This window comes from Giraffa tippelskirchi, chromosome 4 (genome assembly GCF_054371585.1).
Source record: "Giraffa tippelskirchi isolate mGirTip1 chromosome 4, T2T-mGirTip1v1.2.pri, whole genome shotgun sequence".
Taxonomy (NCBI): Eukaryota; Metazoa; Chordata; class Mammalia; order Artiodactyla; family Giraffidae; genus Giraffa; species Giraffa tippelskirchi.
Genome location: NC_137278.1, coordinates 155,516,567 through 155,540,466, shown reverse-complemented (window position 1 = coordinate 155,540,466; position 23,900 = coordinate 155,516,567). Strand labels below are relative to the sequence as shown.

Here is a 23,900-nt window from a genome sequence, read left to right as displayed (position 1 = left end):
CTCCTTGTGCCTGCCCTAGAGCCAGAACACGAGCTGTTCCTCGTGTATGGCAAGGGCCGGCCTGGCATCATCCGGGGCATGGACATGGGGGCCAAGGTCCCCGACGAGCATATGATCCCCATCGAGAACCTCATGAACCCCCGGGCCCTGGACTTCCATGCTGAGACTGGCTTCATCTACTTTGCTGACACCACCAGCTACCTCATTGGCCGCCAGAAGATTGATGGCACCGAGCGGGAGACCATCCTAAAGGACGGTAAGGGCCCCGGAGTGGGAGGTGGACGGTCAGGACTCCCGGGAGGCGGCACCCACCTGGGGAAGCAGGAAGCCATGTGGGGCCTGGGCATCTGTCTCCCCATGCCCTCCCTCCCAGCATGGAGAGTCCCCTGATGACTGGCTGGCTGGGCTGGTTGGCATGGAGATGAGGGGATAGACAGATTGACCCCTGGGTGACCCCCTTCTTGGCTGAGCCGAAAAGAGGCAGGAGGATGGATGGGTAAGGCAGCGTCCTTGCCAGCCCTTGGGAAAACTCAGGGTCTTTCTGCTCTTGGCTCCGAGCCCTAGAGTTGCACGCAGCGCACAGCCAGGGAGAGGCCTGAGGCTCCGAATTGGAGCAGGCACACGTGTGCACACACAGGGTCTGTGCAGCCGGACTTCACGGCCGCCGAGAGCTGCAGGCTTACATGCCCTGAGAAAATCGTGTTTTGTGAATGGAATACAGTTTTTCCTCTGAGATGCCCAGCAAGTCAACAGTACATTGTCTTCTGAATACCCATCTGTGTGGAGGCTCTGAGCCCCCAAGTGCTGCACCATCCCTGCCTGGTGTTCTGAATTCCCAGACCTGCCCTCCTGACCAATCTGTCTGGCTGACGCTGCTTACCACCCCTGGTCCTGCTCCCCATGCCCCACTTCGGCTCAGAGAACCTTAGCGGTCAGCAATCATAAGACTCTGGGAAAACCAAAAGTAACTCCTCATCGGGAAAAGATTGGGGTTCCCTCTCCCAGGGAACTGCTATTTGAGCTGGAGATAAAGCCTGGGGCTAAGTGAGAAATCACTCCCTAACTTACTTATTTTGTTAGCTCAGGGTTTTTAGGCCTGGCGTGTAGTGTTGCACTTGTACCCAAAGTCACATGTCTGTTGTCCCAGTTCTCCACCCACCTCAGGCCCTGACATGCCTTCCCGGGTGAGCCCGTGTATGCCACGGAGTTTTCCTCGCTGCCATGTGCAGTTTTGAGAGATTGCCTCAACACAGATGTTGCAGCACAAATGACCTCCCATCCCCTTCCCCTACCCTCCCATCTCCTTCTTCCACCTTCCTAGCCCAGCCCAGCCCCGCCACCATCTAGGGCCAGGAGGCTCCCTGCGCTCCCTAGTAGCCAAGGGCTCCAAAGTGCAGGTATCGTAAGGACCAGAGGCAATTTTGAGCCTCCTCTGAGGCTCCCCCTCTGCCCCACCACCCCATTGCAGGCATCCACAATGTGGAAGGTGTGGCGGTGGACTGGATGGGGGACAATTTGTATTGGACGGATGATGGACCCAAGAAGACCATCAGCGTGGCCAGGCTGGAGAAAGCTGCTCAGACCCGCAAGACCTTAATCGAGGGCAAAATGACACACCCCAGGGCCATTGTGGTGGATCCGCTCAATGGGTGAGTCCTCCCAGGGCCTTGGGGCAAGGAGAGGGAGAGCCAGGGACTCAGAGCCTGAGACCCATGGGCCTCAGGACTTGGGGGTAAGACAGAGAGTAGACGGGGGAGGGCAGCGAAAGTTTGACTGAAAGAGGACAAGGTGTCCTTATCTACAGGGCAGTGGGAGTGATACATAGAAATAATCTGGTCCTGTCACTCCCAGCAGAGCCCTCCCCTGGCTCCCTGTGCCCTCATCAGCCCTGAGGTCCTGCAAGGTCTACCTGCAGCTCATTTGACCTCTGCACCTCACTTCCTGCATTTGGAAGTTCTGTTCCCACTGCCTGCTGTCTGTTCCTCAAACCAGCATCCAGCCCTTCCTCCCTCAGGGCTTTTTGCTCTTGGAGTTCCTCAGTCTGGGACTCCCAAGTATTTACACATGGGGCTGCTTCTCAGCGTTCACATCAGCTCAAATGCTACTTCCTGGGAGAGGCCTTCCTCACCGGCTGCACTCTCACTCTCCATGCCGTCCCCCTTCCTGGAGTCCCTCCTGACCTCTATTGCTCTCCAGTGTGTGTGACCCTCCTGGCTGACTTGTTTCTTGTCTGTGTCCTGGGTGGGACATGGGCTCCACGAGAGGGGGCGCTTGGCAGGCTTGGTCTCACCTCCAGTGCCAGAGCTGTGCCCAACTCAGTAGGCACTCAGCACATACTTGTTGAATGGAGGAATGAATGAATGAAATGTGTGGGCCATGGATGAGCAGGGCAGGAGGACCCTGTGAGGGGCTCTGGGAGGGCCTGCCTGGCTTAGGATCACAAGGGAGAATGCTGATGGCAGGGGTGGCCCATGTGACACTGACCAGTAACTGCCCACAGGTGGATGTACTGGACTGACTGGGAGGAGGACCCCAAGGACAGTCGGCGAGGGCGGCTAGAGAGGGCCTGGATGGACGGCTCACACCGAGACATCTTCGTCACCTCTAAGACAGTACTTTGGCCCAATGGGCTGAGCCTGGACATCCCAGCTGGACGCCTCTACTGGGTGGATGCCTTCTATGACCGCATCGAAACCATCCTGCTCAATGGCACAGACCGGAAGGTAGGCAGGCGTGCAGCTGTGTGCAGGTCTTCATGGGTGCATCTCTGGACCACGTGTGTGTGTGACCGAGGCTGGGTGTCTGAGTGTGTGGGCATCCATGTTTGTCCAGGCCTGAGTGCTGCATGTGTGTTCGCCTGTGAGCTTGTGTGCGTGTCCCTCGGTGTGCCTGTGTGCCTGTGTCTTGGGTTGTTTAGGGATTGCTTCTTCAGAGTATCTCTGTGACTGTGCACATGGCCTGCGGGCCTGACCACCTGAGCGTACACATCGTATGCACCTCAGCCTGCTTGTGCACGTACACACAGCACATGCTGGTGTGTGCCTATACCGCGTGCCTGTGTACAGGTGCAAGACACCTAGAGATGGTATATTCATATGCTCGTTCATTCGGGTGGTGCGTGCTTCCTTTGTGAGTTCCGAGCACGTCTAGGCGTGTGGCCCAAGCTCTCATGGTATTTAAGGCTGTCTGCGACGTGGGCCTGACCATCTCTAGCGTCGTCTTTCTCCCTGCTTCCCACATCCCAGCACTGGGACAGCATCATTAGACAACTCATGAGCCCAGTACACATCAAGATGCTGCCCTCTGTGCTGTTGCTCATGCAGACCTTCTAGCCTCTGTCTGCCTAGCCCCTCCTCACCTGGCATACCTCTCAGGGGCCACCTCCACTGGGATGCTGTCTCCAGCCCCTCTGCCACCCTGATGACCCTGAGAGCCTTTCCTGAGACAGTGGCGGCTCCAGTGCAGGGACCATGTCTTCTCCGTTTCTGAGTACTACCTTAATAGATTCTGGCAAATGTGTGGCGAGTAAAGAAACGAATGGATGGATTCTGGCTGTCAGCTCACTGCTCTGTGTTTGCATGTGCGTGCGCACATGTGCGTATGTTGGAGGGGTATCAATGAGTATGAATCAACAAAGGAGAGGAGTGTGGGCCAGCCCTCACAGTGTCCGCTGGGTTCAGGGTTTGGCACTTCACTGTGTGCAAAGCTCCCATCCTCGGGGGTTTCTGGGGTGATGGGGAGACAAGCCCACACCCAGGCTGTGGACATATGAGTGTACAAAGCAGTGAACCCCTAAGCCTCCCTGAGGCACCCGCACTTGTCTCTCAGCTGCTGGGTAACCCCCTCTCCATTCCTAGATTGTATACGAGGGTCCTGAGCTGAACCATGCCTTTGGCCTCTGTCACCACGGCAACTACCTCTTCTGGACTGAATACCGGAGCGGCAGTGTCTACCGCCTGGAGCGGGGCACAGGAGGCGCGGCCCCCATTGTGACCCTTCTGCGCAGCGAGCGGCCCCCCATCTTTGAGATCCGCATGTATGATGCCCAGCAGCAGCAAGGTACCCCTGGACCAGAACTGGGACCGGGGTGGGACCTGGATGGTGGGCGAGGCTCCTGTGGGTGGGGTGAAGGCACTCCCAGGGAGCCTAGGCTCTTCCTTTTGAGGCTCTTGAGAAGAGAGGCCCCCACCCCAATTTGACCTTCCATGTTCCCCATCACCCCTCCTGCCCCATGCCTCCATCTCCCCATCTTCAACCCCTTTCTGTCTTCTCCTTTTAATGCACCTCCTCCCCTGGCCTTTCATCTCCCTGCTCTGGCCTTTCCTGACTCTGCCACAATCCATCTCCTATCCTCCTGCTCCTCCCTCCTTGTACCCGTGGCCCCTCCTTCACAGTGGGCACCAACAAATGCCGGGTGAACAACGGCGGCTGCAGCAGCCTGTGCCTGGCCACCCCTGGGAGCCGTCAGTGTGCCTGCGCCGAGGACCAGGTGTTGGACGCAGACGGTGTCACTTGTTTGGGTACGAGGGGCCCAGCTAGGGTGGGAGGTGGGGGAGCAGACTCCAGCAGAAGGCCACAGTGTCCGGATGGGGATCGGAGATGAAGAAGGCAAAGACGGCCCTGGGGGACGCAATAGAAGTTGAAGGATGGACTTTGCTGGCGGTCAGTGGTTAACACTCTGTGATTCCACTACAGGGGGCCTGGGTTCCATCCCTGGTTGGGGAACTAAGAGCCCATATGCTGCATGGTACAGCCAAAAAAAAAAGTTGAAGGATGGAGTGAGTGAAGGCTCCGGATGCTGGAGGGTTTTAGGGTGACTGGTGTCTGGGGGTTTGGGGAGGGCATGAAGATTAAGGGAAACTGAGCGGCGAGCAGGACAGCTTTGGAAAGGGGAAAGCATTCTTAACTTCTTTTACATTTATTTCTCCATTATTAAAGTAACACAATAGTTTCAAAATATTGGAAATTAGAGGGGAGGGGGAAAAAAACTCAGTCTCACCAACAAACCACCACTGTGCTGTTAGCATTGTGGTAGGTGAACACCATCCTTTTCCCCTTAGGTGGGTTTTTACATGGCTGGAAATCGTAGTGTATATAAATGTTTTCTGCCCCTTTGGGCTCACATATGCCACAAATTTTTTGTGTTATTATTGCATTATTTTAAATAGCCCCATCTTTAAATAAAAGTGGGTCATGTTCATTGTAAAAACAAGCAAACGCTATAGAAAAATACAAAGAAGTACAAATCACCCTGAATTCCACCACCCATAGTTTGCACTGTTAGAGTGCAGGGAGCACTCTCCGGATTTCTCTCTGTGTTTGCTTTTACTTAAACGGAATCGTGCTGCACCTGCTGTTCTGTTTCCTGCACTTGTCACTTGACAGGGTGTCTTGAGTACATCAGCAGAATTTCTGAAGGCCAAAATGTATTTCATTCAGTAAACATCCCATAATTTACTCAACCATTTCCCTACTGTTGGATGTTTAGGTTGTTTCCAGTTTTTTGTTATAATCACTGCCAGCATTTACTGAACACAAACTATGTACTAAGCATGGTTCTAAGCACTCCCCATGCAGTAACTTACTTACTCCTTAAAATATTCTTGTAAGGAAGATTTTTTTTTTTAATGTTTATTTATTTGGGGGTGTTGGGTTTTAGTTGCGGACATGGAATCTTAGTTGCGTCTTGCAAAATTTTTTGTTGCAGTACAGAGACTCTAGTAGTGGCACAAGGGCTCAGCAGTGGCGATGCGTGGACTCCAGAGCATGTGGGCTTCGGTGGTTATGGCACTCAGGCTTTCTCTGGTTGTGGCGATGGGCTTCATGGTGCACGGGCTTAGATACTCAATGGCACATGGGATCCTAATTCCCTGACCAGGGATCGAACCCGCATCCCCTGCGTTGCAAGGCAGATTCTTAACCAGTGGACCACCAGGGAAGCCACAGGAAGGTATTTTTAGTATCCCAATTTATAGATGAAGAAATTGAGGCCCAAAGTGAGAGCAGGGGTTTGTTTGAACCCAGGAAGTCTGGCCCAGAGTCTGGTTATTAATCACCTGCTCTGCTATTTATTATACCTTCATGCCCTCCCAGATTCAGGACGGTTTCCTTAGGATAGAATCCTAAGAAAGGAAAATGGGTCAGTGGGCCATAGTGTACAGCTAAGAGTGAGTGACTGAGGCCAGGTGCAGGGTAAGAGCATTGGTGGAAAGGAGCTTCAGAGCTGAGAGGCCATTGCAATGAAAGAGCATCCATATGGACATTGAAATCACCAAGAATTAAAAGGAGTGATTATGGAGAAAGTGACTATGAACCAGGAGCTAAAAACTCTAAGGATGCTGGGGCCTGTAGTGGTAGGAGCTTATATAGTTTTTTAACATGAAAGTCAGCACTGATTTTTGACGGAGGAGAGAGGGAGAATGGTCTGGAAGCAGAGGTGAGGAACAAGGGGGACATATATAGCCTCTAGACCCAGTGGTCCAGGGGACCCATAGGATTAGAGAGGGTAAGAGATGGGTCAGAAAGGCGTGAGCAGAGCTGTGGGATCCAGAGCCAGGAGCTGACATGGGCGTTCCTGGGCTTCCAGAGCCCACCCTGTGAAAACACAGACAGAGGACACAGTGACTTTACTGCTGACAGCTGAAGGCAGATGATGGTGTGAGGTGTGAGTGCTGGGGACAGGAGCTGGCAGGGTTCTGGGGCCTGTTTTCACTCCTGCCTGTAGAATTGACACATTTATGAAGGAAAAAGTCCAGGGACCAGGTCAGGGCCTGGGGGTCCCTGAGATGACTTCCAAGTTCATGGAGATGGCAGGGAGAGGCAAAAGTGGTCTGCTCAGTGGGAACAGAAGGCTGGGGGGTTCTAGATTCTCTTGGAAGCTGCCTTATTCTCCAACCACATCGCAGAGCTGGAAGCAGCCGAGCAGGCGTCACCCTGTGGCTTGACAAAGAGTTGCAGCTTCTGTCCAGATCATATATTCATGAAAAACTATGCACTGGGAAAAATTACTGTGTATATTATTTTAAAATCATGAAACAAGCAGAGGACAGGGGCTCAGCCCTGTCCATGAGCTGGGTCTGATTTTCCCCCTCACGTCTGGTGGTGCCCGCAGCGAACCCATCCTACGTGCCCCCACCCCAGTGCCAGCCTGGCGAGTTCGCCTGCTCCAACAGCCGCTGCATCCAGGAGCGCTGGAAGTGCGACGGCGACAACGACTGCCTGGACAACAGCGACGAGGCCCCCGCCCTCTGCCGTGAGTGCCTGCCGCTCAGTGGGACAGCGACCCTCGGGCTGCAGCTAGAGAGCTGAGTCCCCCCCCCTGGCTGACCCCTGACCCATCCCTCCCCAGATCAGCACACCTGCCCCTCAGACCGGTTCAAGTGTGAGAACAACCGTTGCATCCCCAACCGCTGGCTCTGTGACGGGGACAACGACTGCGGGAACAGTGAAGACGAGTCCAATGCTACTTGCTCAGGTGTGGGAGGGGGGTGACCACAGTGGTCCCCCTCTGTCACCGGGACTGGGCAGATGGGGGAGCCAGGCTTGGGGAGACAGAGGGGCCTCAGGAAGAGAAAGGAGCGGCGGGCACCCAGGGCAGAGAGGAGGGAGGACAGCGTTGGCTGGGAGGCCCTACTTGCAAGGAGACAGAGCATAGCTCCAGGTTGGGGATGACAAGCAAGGCAGGTGGGTCTTCTCCTTGGAGGACACCAGTGACCCCTCAAGAGATGGGATCAAGTGTCCACTGTGAGATCACATGGGTGATTTTGGATGACGTCTCCAAGAGAAATGGCTATGAGATCCTTGGGAAGACTTCCAGAGAGGCAGAGAATAATAGGAAAGAAAATGAAATATAAAGCGAGGACTGGACTATGAGCACTGACACCCACGCCTGTCCCCAGCTCGCACCTGCCCACCCAACCAGTTCTCCTGTGCCAGTGGACGCTGCATCCCCATCTCCTGGACATGTGACCTGGACGATGACTGTGGGGACCGCTCCGATGAGTCAGCCTCGTGTGGTGAGTGAGACGGCAGGACAGCCAGGCTGGCTTGGGGAGGGAGGGTCCCCCAGAACGGGCCCTGGGGCAGGGGTGCTGGAGAGACCCCACAACTTAGTACCTGGGTGGCGTTGAGCAAGTCACTTAATCTCCATAGACCCCTGTGAGTTTCATCTGCAAGTGAAAGTCATTCAGTTGTGTCCAACTCTTGGGACCACATGGACTGTAGCCCACCAGGCTCCTCTGTCCATGGGATTTTCCAGGCAAGAATACTGGAGTGGGTTGCCATTCCCTTCTCCAAGGGATCTTCCTGACCCAGGGATCCAACCTGGGTCTCCTGTATTGCAGGTGGATTATTTACCATCTGAGCTACCAGGGAAGCCTCTGCAAAATGGGGCTAATAATGGCACCCGCACCCCAGCATTGATGTGGGGGATCAGTGAGATCATGCATGGAAAGCACTCAGCACATGGCTTGTGTTTGGAAACTAGTTGCTTGAAGGAAGCATGCTTAGAAATTGATACATGTGTATGTCTGTCTGAGTCCCTTTGCTGTCCACCTGAAACTATCACAACATTTTTAATTGGCTATATTCCAATATAAAATAAAAAGTTAAAAAAAAAAAAAAAAAAAAGGGTGCTTAGTGGGGATAGACGTGAATGGGCAGTTTCAGGCCGAGGCCCCAATACTTAGCTTTCCCTCCCCAACCTGGCTGGGCGGGGGACTGTGAGTTATGGTGGGGACCCTGCACCCACCTGCTCGTGCTGTGATGCTGTATAATAGTAAGGACCCTACTCAGCTAGTCTTTCTCTCTGACAGCCTATCCCACCTGCTTTCCCCTGACTCAGTTTACCTGCAACAACGGCAGATGCATCAACATCAACTGGAGATGTGACAATGGTAAGAGTTTGTTTCCCTTCACCTGCCCTGATTCCTGGGAAAGCTAGAAGCCATAGCCAGGTCCTGGGTGGGAGGTGAAGGGGTTTTAGAATCGAGCCAGGGCCTCCCTCCAGGTCACCGATGCCCCACCGGGTTGTCTGGAAGAAATAAGGATGCACTAGAAACATTGTAGGGGAGCCAAGATGACCAAGGGGAGACCCCGCCCACTGCCTGTCAGCGCTGTTCCTCTCTGGGCAGAGATGCCCATCCCCTGGCAGAGGCTCAGGAGCCAGGGAGAGATGAGCAAGAAGGGTCAGAGGGGCAGAGCAAGGAGGGCCCATGCCCAGCTCCCTTCTCCCTACAAACCCCATCTTCTGGGGTCCTCGGTGCCCTCTCCAGGCTCTGGCTCCAGACTCGGGAGCCCACCTGGCGGTCAGCCCTGGACCAGGTGATGTCAGCCATGGGGGCCGGTGGACTGTTGTGTGTGTGCTGTCTCCGGGATCTGGTCCTGTCTGGTGTGGTGTCGTGATGTGTCACAGCGGGGGCTCGAGCCCTAGCTAACGTGTGTGAGGATGTACTGGGTCAGCGCCACGTTGCCCCTCATCTTTGCCGTGTCTCGTGTGCCAATGGTTGCCCTGGCGGTTTCTGTGTTTCAGAGAAGGATTGTGGGGACGGCTCTGATGAAAAGACCTGTCCTGAGCCTGCCGGTCAGTGCATAGAAGCACATGCACCATCACCCTAGAGCCCCAGCTGGCCTTGGGCCACCTCCCAGGACCCTCACGCAGCTCCTTTCCCCAGAGCTCCTAGGATGTGGAGGAAAAGCAAAGAGAGAAGTGAGAGAGGAGACCACAGAGGGAGAAAGAGAACAGTGGAGGGGAAAGCAGAGAGGGCAGAAGGAGCCCCTCCCAGGAGAGATGACAGAAAGGTGGGGACAGGAAGACCAAGACATGGCGGGAGGAGAGCGTCCGAGACGCAACAGCAGCTGGGAAAGAGGCAGGAGCACAGCCCAAGGGGACAGCCAAACCCACCTTCTCCAGCATCCTGAAAACTTGCAGAGAAGTCTGGTGGCTGTGCCCACCAGGCCTAGAAGGCAGGACACTGGCTCAGTCACCTTCACGTGCCTGCAGGCGGTGGCCCCCGGCCTTCCCAGCCGCAGGCAGTGCCCCTCACCCAGACTTCCAGACGGTGATGCCCACACTCAGGGGCTCAGGGCGAGCGCTCACCTATACTCCGCCCACCTCTGTCCCTCCCTAACCAGAGAAATCCCTTTCCTTTCCCCCAGACAAGCAGACCCCTGTTCCCACCCACTGCCAAAAGGGGAAAGGAATGCGTCCTGTCCCCACCCTCAGTCTTGCAGACTGAGGGAAGGGCCCTCCGGGAGCTCGGGAGCTCGACCCACCTCTCCCTGCCCCCCACCACGTGGGCCATGGTGCATGCTGCAGTCTATGCAGTTTCTGTGTCTTTTCTGTTTTTTATTTTCTTGGTGGGGAGGTTGGGGTGGGTCGAGGTTGGGAATGGGGAGGAGGGAGTGGGGACCCCATGCTGGGGTCACGGAGAAGGGCGCGTGCTGACCCCCTGCTCGCCTCTTCCCTTCTTGCCGCCCCCGCAGACAATGACTGTGGGGACAACAGCGATGAGGCGGGCTGCAGCCACTCCTGCTCCAGTACCCAGTTTAAGTGCAACAGCGGGCGCTGCATCCCTGAGCACTGGACCTGCGACGGGGACAACGACTGCGGGGACTACAGCGACGAGACGCACGCCAACTGCACCAACCAGGGTGGGCATCTGGGGACCAGCGGGGTGGGGGCCAGACCATCCACCCTCCATCCATCCTCCCCAGCGCGTGCCACCGCCATCTGGGAACCAGAGATAACCCTGAAGCAGCTCTTATCCTTCAGGAGTTTCCAGTCGTGTGGGAGAGGAAAGCTGTGGACAAATCAGTGTCACACACTGTTAAGATCTCAGGCTTTGCAGTCGGGTGGCCTTGGGTTTGAGCTCCAGCTCTGCAACTTACTATCTGGGTGGCCTTGAGCAAGTTACTTAATCTCTGTGGGCCCCTGTGAGTTTCATCTGCAAAGTGGGGATAATAATAGCACAGGGCATCGTCACGTTGACATGGGGGTTCCGTGAGATCATGCACGGAAAGCATACAGCCTGTGTTCAGTCGCTGGTAGCGTGAGAAAGGGATGCCCACGGGGGTAGGGGAGGATGACCACAGTGGGCACCAAAGGAGAGGGGAGTCAGCTCTGTGGGGTCCCCAGTGCCCAGGCCTCCAGGATCTATGGGGACTGGGGTTAATGGAAGGCACAGACCTTCTCAAGGGATGTTGGTTTTTCAGCCCTGGCCCATTGTTGCCATGGAAGAATGCAGCCCCCAGATTGCCCTGGCTTCAGGAGGACAGATTTTGCGTGAAATCTACCCATTTAAAAAAAAAGTTATATATTTATGGCTGCACTGGGTCTTCGTTGCTGTGCTCAGACTTTCTCTAGTTGCAGAGAGAGGGGGCTACTCTCCAGCTGTGGTGCACAGGCTTCTCATTGCAGTGGCTTCTCTTGTGAAGCTCAGGCTCAGTAGTTGTGACACATGGGTTTAATTGTGCTGAGCCATGTGGGATCTTCCTGGACTAGGGCTCAAACCGGTGTCCTCTGAATTGGCAGGCGGATTCTTAACTACTGTGCCACCAGGGAAGCCTGAAATTACCCATTTTAACACACTGGTATATTAGTTTCCTAGGGCTGCTATAACCAAGCACCACAAACTAAGTGACTTAAACAACAGAAATCGATTGTCTCACAGTCTGGAGGCTGGAAGTCCAAGACCAAAATGTCAGCAGAGTTGGTTCCTTCCGAGGGTCAGGAGAGAGAATCTATTCCAGGCCTCTCTCCTAGCTTCTGGTGTTTGCTGGCAATCTTTAGTGTTCTTTGGCTCATACAAGCTTCACCCCAGTCTCTGCATTCATCTTGACACGGCAAACCCAATAAGTGCGTGTTGGTCTCTGTGTCAGATTTCCTCTTTATATACTACGCAGACACAGTGGATCAGGGCCTACCCTAATGGCCTCATCTTAAGTTGGTCATCTGCAAAGAAAGACCTATTTCCAAATAAGGTCCTATTCACAGGTGCTATGAGTTAAGATTTCAGTATCTTTTTAGGGAACACAAGTCAGCCCATAACAACTGGCAATTTGTTTGAAAAGTTTTAAAAATATGGCAGACAAAAGTCTCTCTCCAGGCTTCATCTGGCCCCGCACTAGTACCCTGCAACCTCTGCCTGGTAGAGTTAAGGTGCACACAGTGGGAACAGTACTGAGCACTGAGTGTTCACTGTGGGTCCAACACTGAGAGGGAGGATGGGGAGGGTCACCCGAGGCCTGGGAAACAGTGACTGTGTCTCAAGGGATGTCTGAAAAGGGCCGGTGAGTGGGACAGGTAACAGTACCTTGGGACTCAGAGAACCCCTGGAGGCCTGAGGTGTGGCAAGGTGGGGAAGCTCTTTGCCCCTCACAAGCTGGGCAGACTTGGATGGATTGCTTCCCTCCGAGACTTGGCATCTTCCTTTGTGTCCTCCTCTGTGAAGTGAGAGGAGATATGTGGGGGCCTGGCCTATGGGAGCAGGGGTGTCATGTCACAATTATTAGCTGTGGCTGTCAGCTGGAATGGTTGGGGACCGTTTCAGAGGAGGTGGGGTTTGAACTGGGCCCCAGTGAGGCTTTAGGCTATGGACAAGAGGGAGGGTCTTCAGATGGGGATGGGGGGAATAGCCTGGAAAACCCAGCAGTACAACTTAGAAGGTGAAACTGAGCGCTCCTGCAGGGGTAACTGGGGCTGTGGGGAGGGGGGGCCTCAGACTGGAGGGGACAGCAGGCAATGAGGCAGCACCCGGAGAGGGCAGATTACAACCGCAGGTCAGGCACTGGGGACCTTCGAAGGGTCTCAGAGCTGGAAGGTGATGAGATATAGGAAATACTTTCAGAAGACAATCCTGGAAGGACATTAGGTTGGGAAGAAGCTCAGGGACCCTGAGGGAGAAAGATCAGCTGGGAGGCTGGTGCTGAAGTCCAGGGAGGAGATGAGCACATGGACCATATTCATGGCAGAGTGTGAGTGTGAGGTGAGGCTGTGCACAGTCACCCGTGCCTCCCATTACTGCTTCTGCTCCTTCCCCAGCCTCCTGAGTCACAGCACAGCTGCCAGATCACATCCTACACATCAGATCACTCCCCAGCCCTGCCCTCGAGCCTGCCCTGGTTCCCTGTACACTTTGAATCTGTGCTGAGCCCTGCTTCATGGCCTGCAGGGTTCCCTCAACCTCGCTGACCTGCATTCCTGCCACTCATCTCCTCCATCACCTGCTCCAGCTGCGCAGCTTTAAATACACCCTGGGCATTTTCTGAGTACGCCCCGCCTGGTCCTGTCTCAGAGGCTTGTGCTAGCTCTTCCCCTTCCTGGGATGCACGGTTAATCTCACGGCTTCCGTCATTCAGGCCTCTGCTCAAACATCTCCTCCATAGGGGCCCTTCCTGACTCTTTATCTCAAGTAGCATCCCATGCTCCCTAGCCTTGACCCGGCTTAGTCTGCATAGCCTTCCTTGATCACCACCTGTAGTTCCATTCTGGATTTCCGTGTCGCGTCTTCACTGTTTCTCTTCCCTGCTAAAACTTCAGCTCCACAGGGGTGAGGACGTTGTCTTATTCATGCTGGCACCTGGGACAGTGACTGGCACACAGTAGGTGCTCAGTGTTTGTGAAGTGAATGAGTGCAGCAGAGGCTAGGCTAAGGTGGGGGGCATTTGAGCTTTGACCTAGCAAATTGCTTACCCATCCGAGCTCACGTGTGTGAAATAGGGAGGTGAAACAAGAGGATTTCTAAGCCCTGGAAGGTGTCATGGCCCTGACTCGGAGTTAGCACTTGCAGGGAGAGTCAGTGGGACTCAGAGATCTCTCCAGCCTGCCTCAGCTCATAGCCCCGGGCCAGATATGGCAAGAGGGGTTTGGGAAAGTAGAGATGGGAATGGCTGATCCAGAGCCCTCCACCTGTCCCCCTGCAGCCACAAGGCCTCCTGGCGGCTGCCACAATGACGAGTTCCAGTGCCGGCTGGATGGTCTGTGCATCCCCCTGCGGTGGCGCTGCGATGGGGACACTGACTGCATGGACTCCAGTGATGAGAAGAGCTGTGAGGGAGTGACCCACGTCTGTGATCCCAACGTCAAGTTTGGCTGCAAAGACTCTGGTAAAAAGAAGGACTGAAGAGAAACTGCACAGACAGGAGACGATACTGAGAGCAGGGCAAGGGCAAGGGGGACACCGTGAGGCAAAAGGCTGTACAGAAAAAAGCTTGTGCCAGATGCATGGGGGAGGTATGAAGGGGCCAGAGCCTGCAGTAAGGGAGGGCCCTGGGAACCAAAACCCTCACCAGTGTTGAGTGTCAGCACCTCCTTCTAGATTCCTGCCTTCTTTATTGCCCATGTGAATTTGACAGAAAAAGCCTCAAGGTTCCTAGTGGACCCCAAGGCATTATAGTTATGACCTGATTAGAGCAGCCCACTGTGTCGAGGAAGAAGGGCACAGAGAGCCCTGCTGTCCAGGCCTGGCTCCTGATGCTATACCCCTTCCCCAGCTCGGTGCATCAGCAAAGCATGGGTGTGTGATGGCGACAGCGACTGTGAGGATAACTCAGACGAAGAGAACTGTGAGTCTCTGGCCTGTAGGCCGCCCTCGCACCCCTGTGCCAACAACACCTCGGTCTGCCTGCCACCCGACAAGCTGTGTGATGGCAACGATGACTGTGGAGATGGCTCGGATGAGGGAGAGCTCTGTGGTGAGTCCTGGGCCCAGGAAAGACAAATGGGCAGGGGAGCTAGATAAGGAGGCTGGGCCAGGCCGGGGCCGTGCAATAGGACAAGCTCTGTGGGGAGGGGGTCTTAGACTAGAAAGGGCAGATCTGGCTGCTGGGCGAGCAATCCTCAGAGCTGTTACTAAAAAACCCATGTCCAAGAGGCTGTGCTCAGTGTCACCACTGTTACAGCATTTAATCCATAAAGCAGCCCTGTGAGACACATACAGTTCTCACCCCCATCTTACCCATGAGAAAACTGAGGCTCAGAGAGGTTGAATAGCTGGCCCAAAGTCACACAGCCCATGAAGTGCAGTGGAGACAGTGCAGTGCAGCCCCTCCCTGCAGGCCCAGCCCCCCTCTGCCTTACCCGGCTTTCAGGATGAAGGCACCAGTGTTGAGGGTTGATGTGGTCAGGAGGGCAGGCGCCCGTCCTGCCAAGTGAGTGAGAAGGTTGGGGGAGGAGGCTGTGCATTCAAGATCAAAAGGACGAGGGTCAGGGAGGGCTGCCTGGTGTGACTCTGGGATGAGGAGCAGAGTCCCTTATCTCCTCTGAGCCTGGCCAGCCCAGCGTCGGGTTCCTTGGTGGAGAGGAGCGGGAGATAAGGACTGGCCCTGAGAACCGCTGCAGCCAGGGCAGACAGGTCCTGGGGTGTGTCCGAGGACCCAGAGCAGGACATTCCCTACCGCACCCCACCCCAAATCACATCGGGTAAGATAGAGGAGAGCGCCCCCACCCCACCCCCGCCGCTGCCCTGGAGAGAGGCAAAAGGCTGGGGCCCCCACCGTGGCTCAAGAAGAGGCAGGGAAATAGAGATCAGAGAGAAAGACGCGACCATGATGGAGGGGTGCTCCTGGGGAGAGGAGATGACCACCCACAGAGTGGGTGTGGAGATCCAAACCCTGGTCCCAAGGGTGCCTGGGAAGCAGGACAGAGGAATGGAAAGGACCTGCCTCCTTCTGGATCCTGACCCTGATCCTGGCCCCTGCTCCCCACGCCCCCAGACCAATGCTCTCTGAACAACGGTGGCTGCAGCCACAACTGCTCCGTGGCACCTGGTGAAGGCATCGTGTGCTCATGCCCTCTGGGCATGGAGCTGGGGCCTGACAACCACACCTGCCAGATCCAGAGCTACTGCGCCAAGCATCTTAAGTGCAGCCAGAAATGCGATCAGAACAAGTTCAGCGTGAAGTGCTCCTGCTACGAGGGCTGGGTGCTGGAGCCCGATGGCGAGAGCTGCCGCAGCCTGGGTGAGAGGCGGTCCGGACCGAGGCGGGGGCAGGGGTGAGGTGGGGTGGGGCGGGGCGAGGGGGGATGGCAGCTGAACTGCAGGGGGAGGCTGAGGTTTCCATCTGCGCCCAGTGCCAGGGCCCACGGAGACCCTGTCTGCGCCTGGACAGGGTGGCTCTGGGGCAAGAAGTGACCCCATCACACCCCTCCCTAGACCCTTTCAAGCCGTTCATCATCTTCTCCAACCGCCACGAGATCCGGCGCATCGACCTGCACAAAGGGGATTACAGCGTGCTGGTGCCCGGCCTGCGCAACACCATCGCCCTGGACTTCCACCTCAGCCAGAGCGCCCTCTACTGGACCGACGTGGTGGAGGACAAGATCTACCGCGGGAAGCTGCTAGACAACGGAGGTGACCCCCGCCTGCCCCGAGACCGACGCCGACTTGGGGCCCAGTGCACCCCAGACCCCACCCTTGGGCTCTCAGATCCACGGGACCAGATGAAGGTTGCTTAGAGCAGAGGCCCTGAGTTCCCCTATCCCCCACACTCTTGTTAATTGGGTTAGATTTTGCTGTGGGTCTCAGTGCCTGACGCCCGGTAATTATCGTCAGCAGAGCTGCCAGCCTGATAATTAACAAAATGATCAGCCTTTCTTTGGAACGGCCAGAATTGCAGGCTTGCAAAAAAAAAGCCATTTAGGGGTGGGGTACCTGAACCCTGCCTTCTGTCCCCAGGTGGCCTGACCGATCACAGACTTCCTTCATTAATAACACTCATTCCTGTGCCCCTGCCACATACTCCAGGCCCAGAGGAAACAGCAGGGAGCCAAACAAGACAGAATGTCTGCCCTCATGGAGCCTACATGCCAGTGGGAACATCAGAGATAAATACAGGGAACGAGTGCAGCACAGACTATGACAGAGGGGGCGGTACTGTGGATAAGGAGAAAGGGGGCAGGGTGGGGCAGGAGAACGGGAGTGGCATTTAAACTGGATGGTCACGGAAAGCACCCTGAGAAGCTGACATCTGAGCAGAAACTTGAAAGAAGTGCATTTTACTAGAGGAGTTGGTATTGTCATAGAGAAAAATGTGAAGTGTTAGTTGCTCAGTCGTGTCCGACTCTGTGTGACCCTATAGACTGTAGCCCACCAGGCTCCTCTCTCCATGGAATTCTCCAGGCCAGAATACTGGAGTGGGTTTCCATGCCCTTGTCCAGGGGATCTTCCCAACCTAGGGATTGAACCCAGATCTTTGCATTGCAGGCAAATTCTTTACCATCTGAGCCACCAGAGAAGCCCAAAGAGAAAACCTGGAACCATCTCAAATGTCCATCAACCATCAACTAGGAGATGGTTAAGTAGACTGTGAAAATGTTCACATTATGTAACAGTTTCTAAATTATGATCTGTGTATATATATAGATCAGGTATATATATATATATATACTGGGCTTCCCTGGTGGCTCAGACAGTAAAGAGTCTGTCTGCAGTGCAGGAGACCCGGGTTCAATCCCTGGGTTGGGAAGATCCCCTGGAGAAGGGCATGGAAACCCACTCCAGTATTCTTGCCTGGAGAATCCCATGGACAGAGGAGCCTGGTGGGCTACAGTCCATAGGGTCTCAAAGAGTTGGACATGACTGAAGTGACTTAGCATTCAGCATAGTATATATGTGTGTGTGTGTATATATATATATAACCATAGAAAGACCTCCAGGACCATCTGTGGAGTGACTTCTAGAAAATTCTGTCTGCTTCATATTGAGTCTAGGTCTGTTCCCCAAAGCCCCCACCCTCTGTTCTGACCTCCTCCCAGGAGGTGGCCCTTCAGAGAGTCACAGGCAGAAGAAGATAGTTGCCGCTTCCCCCTTCTCCAGGGTTCTAGAAGCCAGGCTTCTGCTTGACCTCCTGGGGCAGGGGGCCTGGATGAGGAGAGGGGGGATTCTGGGAAGCTCTGTTGAATCCAGGGCACACCAGAAGTGTTCACAGAGGTGTCAAGGTTGGGTTGGGCCATCCAGGATTCCTAGCATGTATCATGAGCTCACCCCCCACCCCAGGTGAGTCTAACCTCCTGCGACCTCTCTTCTTCAGCCCTGACCAGTTTCGAGGTGGTGATTCAGTATGGCCTGGCCACACCCGAGGGCCTGGCTGTAGACTGGATTGCGGGCAACATCTACTGGGTGGAGAGTAACCTGGACCAGATTGAGGTGGCCAAGCTGGATGGGACCCTCCGAACCACGCTGCTGGCCGGCGACATCGAGCACCCCAGGGCAATTGCACTGGATCCCCGGGATGGGTGAGGGCTCTGCCCAGACCTGTTCTGGCCCTGTGACTCCCTGAAGGGGCCAGGCACACCCATCTCAGTGCTCCTTGGCTCCTCCGCCCTTCACCAAGGATCCTCCTGCAACCCCTCCCCCAGGCCTCAATCTTGGCCCTCCTGACCCCCTCCCCACTCCCCCAGGATCTTGTTTTGGACGGACTGGGATGCCAGCCTGCCCCGCATCGAGGCAGCCTCCATGAGTGGGGCCGGGCGCCGCACCATCCACCGGGAGACAGGCTCCGGGGGCTGGCCCAACGGACTCACCGTGGACTACCTGGAGAAGCGCATCCTGTGGATCGACGCCAGGTCAGCATCTGCACCTCCCCAGAGTCCTGTCCTCCCTGCCCCCTGGGGACAGGGTGGGGCCGATGGTCCCAGGACCCAGTAGCCACGAGCATGGTAAGAAGGCCAGGATGAATGTGGAGCTGGAGCAGGAGCCATATGGACAAGGGCTCAGGAAGAGGACTGAGCAGGGGGAGAGGCTGGGCTGGGAAAGAGGTGCAGATGGAGGAGGGTAGAGGCAGGGCTGCCCCCCCGCACAGGAGCACCGGCTGAGGGCTGGGTACAACACCATTCTTGCTCACATATCTATAAGCTTTCTTTGCTTGAGGGGGTGGGACTTTTTTTAGTTGACGTCCCTGAAGGGGGCACCTTTTTCTAAACTTCACCCCAGCCCTGTGTGCTGGGGAGAGTGAAGGGACAGGGGAACTGGGGTCAGAGCTGGGGTCCCAGCCCTTGAGCCTTGTGTTTCCATGGGGTGCCGAGGGCCAGGGCTGGGAAGGTGGGAACCCTGGGCCGCGTACCCCGAGGTCTCAGGTTCCTACTGGCTCCTCATTCTGCCCCGAACCATGCTCTCAGGTCAGACGCCATTTACTCTGCCCGTTACGACGGCTCCGGTCACATGGAGGTGCTTCGGGGACACGAGTTCCTGTCGCACCCGTTTGCAGTGACGCTGTATGGAGGCGAGGTGTACTGGACGGACTGGCGGACAAACACACTGGCCAAGGCCAACAAGTGGACGGGCCACAATGTCACCGTGGTCCAGAGGACCAACACGCAGCCCTTTGACCTGCAGGTGTACCACCCCTCCCGGCAGCCCATGGGTAAGGGGGCCGGACAGGACAGCAACCTCCACAGAAGCCTCGCAGAGAGGAGGGGTCTGTGCTGGGGCGGCAGCAGCGACACTGGGACAGAAAGCGGATGTGGGCCAGGGGAGCAAGGCCGGTAGGGTCACTGGATGGTCTTGATTTCCCCTCCCCGCCAGCTCCCAACCCCTGTGAGGCCAATGGGGGCCGGGGCCCCTGCTCCCACCTGTGTCTCATCGATTACAACCGGACTGTTTCCTGTGCCTGCCCGCACCTCATGAAGCTCCACAAGGACAACACCACCTGCTACGGTAGGGCCCTGCCTCCAGAGCCAGGGGGACCCCGAGGCTGCCGGGTGGAGGGTCGGGCTACCCCAGCTCTGGGTTCTGAGCAAAGGTAGGCAGTCTTAGCTGGGACAGGCCTGACGGGAGAGGCTCCAGAAACAGCTGCTGTCAGAAAAGACTGGTGCCCCGACCGGAAGGTTATGCCCAGTGGGTCTCCCTGATCGCCAAGCGCCAGCAGCAGATAGAAGGAACCAGGAGAGTCTGGGTGGGTGGAAGATGTCGAGGCAGGGGGCTGCCCTCAGTGACTTGCCCTGTGCCCGCAGAGTTTAAGAAGTTCCTGCTGTATGCACGTCAGATGGAGATCCGGGGTGTGGATCTGGACGCCCCCTACTACAACTACATCATCTCCTTCACGGTGCCTGACATCGACAACGTCACAGTGTTGGACTACGACGCCCGTGAGCAGCGCGTTTACTGGTCTGATGTTCGGACCCAGGCCATCAAGCGGGCCTTCATCAACGGCACCGGCGTGGAGACAGTCGTCTCTGCAGGTTCTGTCCGCCCCCACCCCCTGGCTCCCTGGATCCTGTTGTACCTTCTCCAAATCCTTTCCCCCAGAGTGCCCCCATCACTGTGTCGTGATCCCTGTTCCCCCAGAAACCAGGCCGGCCCCCTCCCCTCGAGCCCCCTGACCTGTGTCCCGCAAACACCCAACCACAGCTCCCCACTGTGTCCCCAGACTTGCCAAACGCCCACGGGCTGGCTGTCGACTGGGTGTCCCGAAACCTGTTCTGGACGAGCTACGACACCAACAAGAAGCAGATCAATGTGGCCCGGCTAGACGGCTCCTTCAAGAATGCGGTAGTGCAGGGCCTGGAGCAGCCCCACGGGCTGGTCGTCCACCCTCTGCGTGGGTATGTCCTGCAGGGCCCCAGGTTGAGGGACAGGGGGTGTGGGGCGGGAGAAGAGGAGGACTCTGACTGTCCCCCCTTCCTGGCGCCCCAGGAAGCTCTACTGGACAGACGGTGACAACATTAGCATGGCCAACATGGACGGCAGCAACCGCACCCTGCTCTTCAGTGGCCAGAGGGGTCCTGTGGGTACGAGCCCGTCCTGCTGCTCTGCAGCCCTCCCCTAATTCCTCTGGCTGGAGATGCTCTCAGGGTCCCCCCTCCATTGCCCCTCTGCTCTCAGGGATTCCTCCCTATCACTTCTCCGTCTCCCTGAGCTCCCAGCTTAGTGCTTGTTCTCACCACCCTCCCCCTAAACCACCCACATACTCTTTGCCCATCCCCAGAGGTGAGATGGACCCCAGCTACTCACTCAGGCTCCTGGCCCCCAGCCCTGGTGGGTGCTGGGCTCTCTGGCCGTGACACCTCTCTTCTTCCAGGCCTGGCGATCGACTTCCCTGAGAGCAAACTCTACTGGATCAGCTCCAAGAACCACACCATCAACCGCTGCAACCTGGATGGGAGCGGGCTAGAGGTCATCGATGCCATGCGGAACCAGCTGGGCAAGGCCACCGCCCTGGCCATCATGGGTGAGGGCCATTGGCCTGGGAGGCAGGGGCTGGAGCAGAGCAGGCAGGGCCAGGGAGACAGGGCTGGCCTGGGGTGGGGCCTTCCCTGGGGGTTTCATCCCCTCCTGCCTCCCCAGGGGACAAGCTGTGGTGGGCAGATCAGGTGTCGGAGAAGATGGGCACGTGCAACAAGGCTGACGGCTCGGGGTCCGTGGTCCTGCGGAACAGCACCACCCTGGTGATGCACATGAAGGTCTACGATGAGAGCATCCAGCTGGGTGAGGCAGGGCGAGGGCAGGGCCAGTGGGCTAGGGTCAGAGGCCGGGGCTGAGCCAGGAGGAGCCCTGGGGAATGCCCTGGGCACAGCCCTGGCTGTGCCAGCGGAAAGAAAATGGGTTAGGCTCTGCTCACCACCCACAAGGCCCCTCTTTCACAAGGGCCAGGGGCCCTGCAGAACTGGAGACCTGAGCTCTGAGTAGGAGTGGTGACCCCCACAAGGTCTGGGGTCAAGGGGTGACCATCCTGTCCCAAGACATGCTCAAGCCTGACACCGAGGTCCTGAGGAGAACCAGTAACTCTTTCTCTGTGCCTCCCACTTGCCCCCAGACCACGAGGGCACCAATCCCTGCAGCGTCAACAACGGCGACTGCTCGCAGCTCTGCCTGCCCACATCTGAGACGACCCGCTCCTGCATGTGCACAGCCGGCTACAGCCTCCGGAGCGGCCAGCAGGCCTGCGAGGGTCAGTGCCCCTGCTTCTGCTCCCCTCCCATTGACCCCAGTCCCCAACCCGACTCGTCTTCCTCTACAGCCCACCTTCCTCTTCTCAGCTTGGGGACAGGATGAGTTCATCGTGTATTGAGTGCCTTCTGGGTTAGATGCTTAGTCAGCGTCCACTGTGCTGGTTGCTATGGGGGAGGTGGGGGACAGAAGTCCCTGTCCCTGTGCTCAGCAGGCTTAACCAGAGGTGGGGGAGGGGAGACATGAAGTGGCTCTGACTTCAGTAGGATTTTGGAGAAATAGATGTCGGAGGGGACGCCAGGGTCACTTCATGCAAGAAGTGTACTGGGCACAGAGGATTTGAGTGTGTGGTTTGAAGGAGAAGGGACAACATGCCAGGCGAGGGGTCCAGAGCAGTAGGAGGGTGGGTGCAAGGTCCTGAGGTGCCAGCCCGAGTGGCGGGCGGGGTGTGGGGTTCTTGGGTGAGGCTGTGGGGCAGGCGGGGTTCTGCAGGTTCTCAGCCGGGAGCACTTGGAAAGTGGTGTTTGGGGCAGATTAACCTGGCCGCAGAGAGCCGGCTGAGTGGGGGAGGGAGAGACCAAGGCAGTTAGACCAGTCAGGAGGCTGTTAGCCTGGGCTGGGGCTCAGCAGCGGGTTTGAAGGGAAGGGATGAAACTCTGAGCTGTTTCACAAGAACTTGCTGACTGATTTACGAGCCCGCCCCAGGACAGCATTTCCCAAAGTGCACTCCTAGGAACCTCCCTCTTTGATGTGGTTGATGTTACAGAAAGAAACACTGGGTTGAACTAAGTTTAAGTGGATTTTTTTTTTTTTTGCTGCAGAACTTCTCAGAGCCTTGCATATGCTCATCTGCTCTGAGAATTTTCCATGGGGAGACTCTTAAGTGTTTGAGGTCTCCCCACACTTGACCATGAATCCTTTTTCTCAGAGAGCCTGAGAAACCAGGGCCCATTAGGGGGATCCATTTGAAGATGTGCTTTGCAAGGGGATAAAGGCAGGGGGAAATTCTAGGGTCCATGGATAGTGGCGCCTTGTAAGAAATGGGGAACTGGGAAGGAGATTGGCTCAGGAGCTGGGTGTCAGAGACCAAGGATGTGACACAGACCAGACGGACGAGGACAAAAAGGAAACTAGGGTGGAAATCTAGATTTGGGAGTCCCTCAGTCCTATTGTCTCGTCTAAACCTCTCCAGATTCTCCCTAATACCTTAAGGGCTGTTAAAGGGTTGTGTGGAGTGAGGCAGAACTGGTTGTGTGAAGCAAAAGCCTGGTCTCTGCTGCCCTCTAGTGGGCACTAAGGGGTGTCACAGATGGTTCCCTGAGCCGGCCAGGTGACTTGACTTCCCCATCCCTGCCCAGGCCCCAAGCTAGGGTGTGTGGTGAGAGGGGAGGTGTGATGGGTGGGAGGAGGTATCAGAAGGGTTTGTAGGTGACAGAGCCAAGCTTAAGGGATGTCAGCGAGGCCCATGCCCAGTGTCCTTGTGTTTCAGGTGTGGGCTCCTTTCTCCTGTACTCTGTGCATGAGGGGATCAGGGGAATCCCGCTGGATCCCAACGACAAGTCAGACGCCCTGGTCCCGGTGTCAGGGACCTCGCTGGCTGTCGGCATTGACTTCCATGCTGGTGAGCCATGGTGGCAGGACGGGGTGGGACATGGCCTTCCCTTCGCGGTGAAGTGTTCTGGGGGTCCACGGAGAGATTGCCTGACCACAGCTGCCCTGCCCTGCTATACCATCCCAAGCCCCTGGTCTCCCCACCTCTCAGTCACCCCCTTGTGATTTGGACCCCTCCATCTTGTCCCCTGCCTCGGTGAGCATCCTCATGTTGGCTCCTCTGCCCCCAGAGAATGACACCATTTACTGGGTGGACATGGGCCTGAGCACCATCAGCCGGGCTAAGCGGGACCAGACGTGGCGTGAGGATGTGGTGACCAACGGCATTGGCCGTGTGGAGGGCATCGCAGTGGACTGGATCGCAGGTGAGCTCTGGGGGGGCTGAGGAGGTGAGGCAGAGGACTG

At 56.4% G+C, this 23,900-nt stretch overlaps 1 protein-coding gene across 2 annotated transcripts in view; it reads left to right on the top strand.

Moving 5' to 3' along the window:
- Positions 1–23,900, top strand: part of LRP1 (LDL receptor related protein 1) — a 79,876-nt gene that overhangs the window by 27,647 nt on the left and 28,329 nt on the right. For both annotated transcript variants that reach the window (XM_081594339.1, XM_081594338.1), the window contains exons 11-36: positions 20–256; positions 1,469–1,649; positions 2,501–2,723; positions 3,858–4,059; positions 4,395–4,520; positions 7,112–7,252; positions 7,349–7,474; positions 7,899–8,015; positions 8,814–8,894; positions 10,483–10,650; positions 13,921–14,103; positions 14,491–14,691; positions 15,712–15,957; positions 16,152–16,349; positions 18,028–18,232; positions 18,398–18,562; positions 19,115–19,359; positions 19,521–19,652; positions 19,949–20,176; positions 20,365–20,539; positions 20,631–20,725; positions 21,016–21,165; positions 21,282–21,422; positions 21,751–21,885; positions 23,374–23,505; positions 23,726–23,860. In XM_081594339.1, the coding sequence (XP_081450465.1) occupies positions 20–256; positions 1,469–1,649; positions 2,501–2,723; positions 3,858–4,059; positions 4,395–4,520; positions 7,112–7,252; positions 7,349–7,474; positions 7,899–8,015; positions 8,814–8,894; positions 10,483–10,650; positions 13,921–14,103; positions 14,491–14,691; positions 15,712–15,957; positions 16,152–16,349; positions 18,028–18,232; positions 18,398–18,562; positions 19,115–19,359; positions 19,521–19,652; positions 19,949–20,176; positions 20,365–20,539; positions 20,631–20,725; positions 21,016–21,165; positions 21,282–21,422; positions 21,751–21,885; positions 23,374–23,505; positions 23,726–23,860 (4,368 nt within the window). The remainder of the gene's footprint in view (positions 1–19; positions 257–1,468; positions 1,650–2,500; positions 2,724–3,857; positions 4,060–4,394; positions 4,521–7,111; positions 7,253–7,348; positions 7,475–7,898; positions 8,016–8,813; positions 8,895–10,482; positions 10,651–13,920; positions 14,104–14,490; positions 14,692–15,711; positions 15,958–16,151; positions 16,350–18,027; positions 18,233–18,397; positions 18,563–19,114; positions 19,360–19,520; positions 19,653–19,948; positions 20,177–20,364; positions 20,540–20,630; positions 20,726–21,015; positions 21,166–21,281; positions 21,423–21,750; positions 21,886–23,373; positions 23,506–23,725; positions 23,861–23,900) is intronic.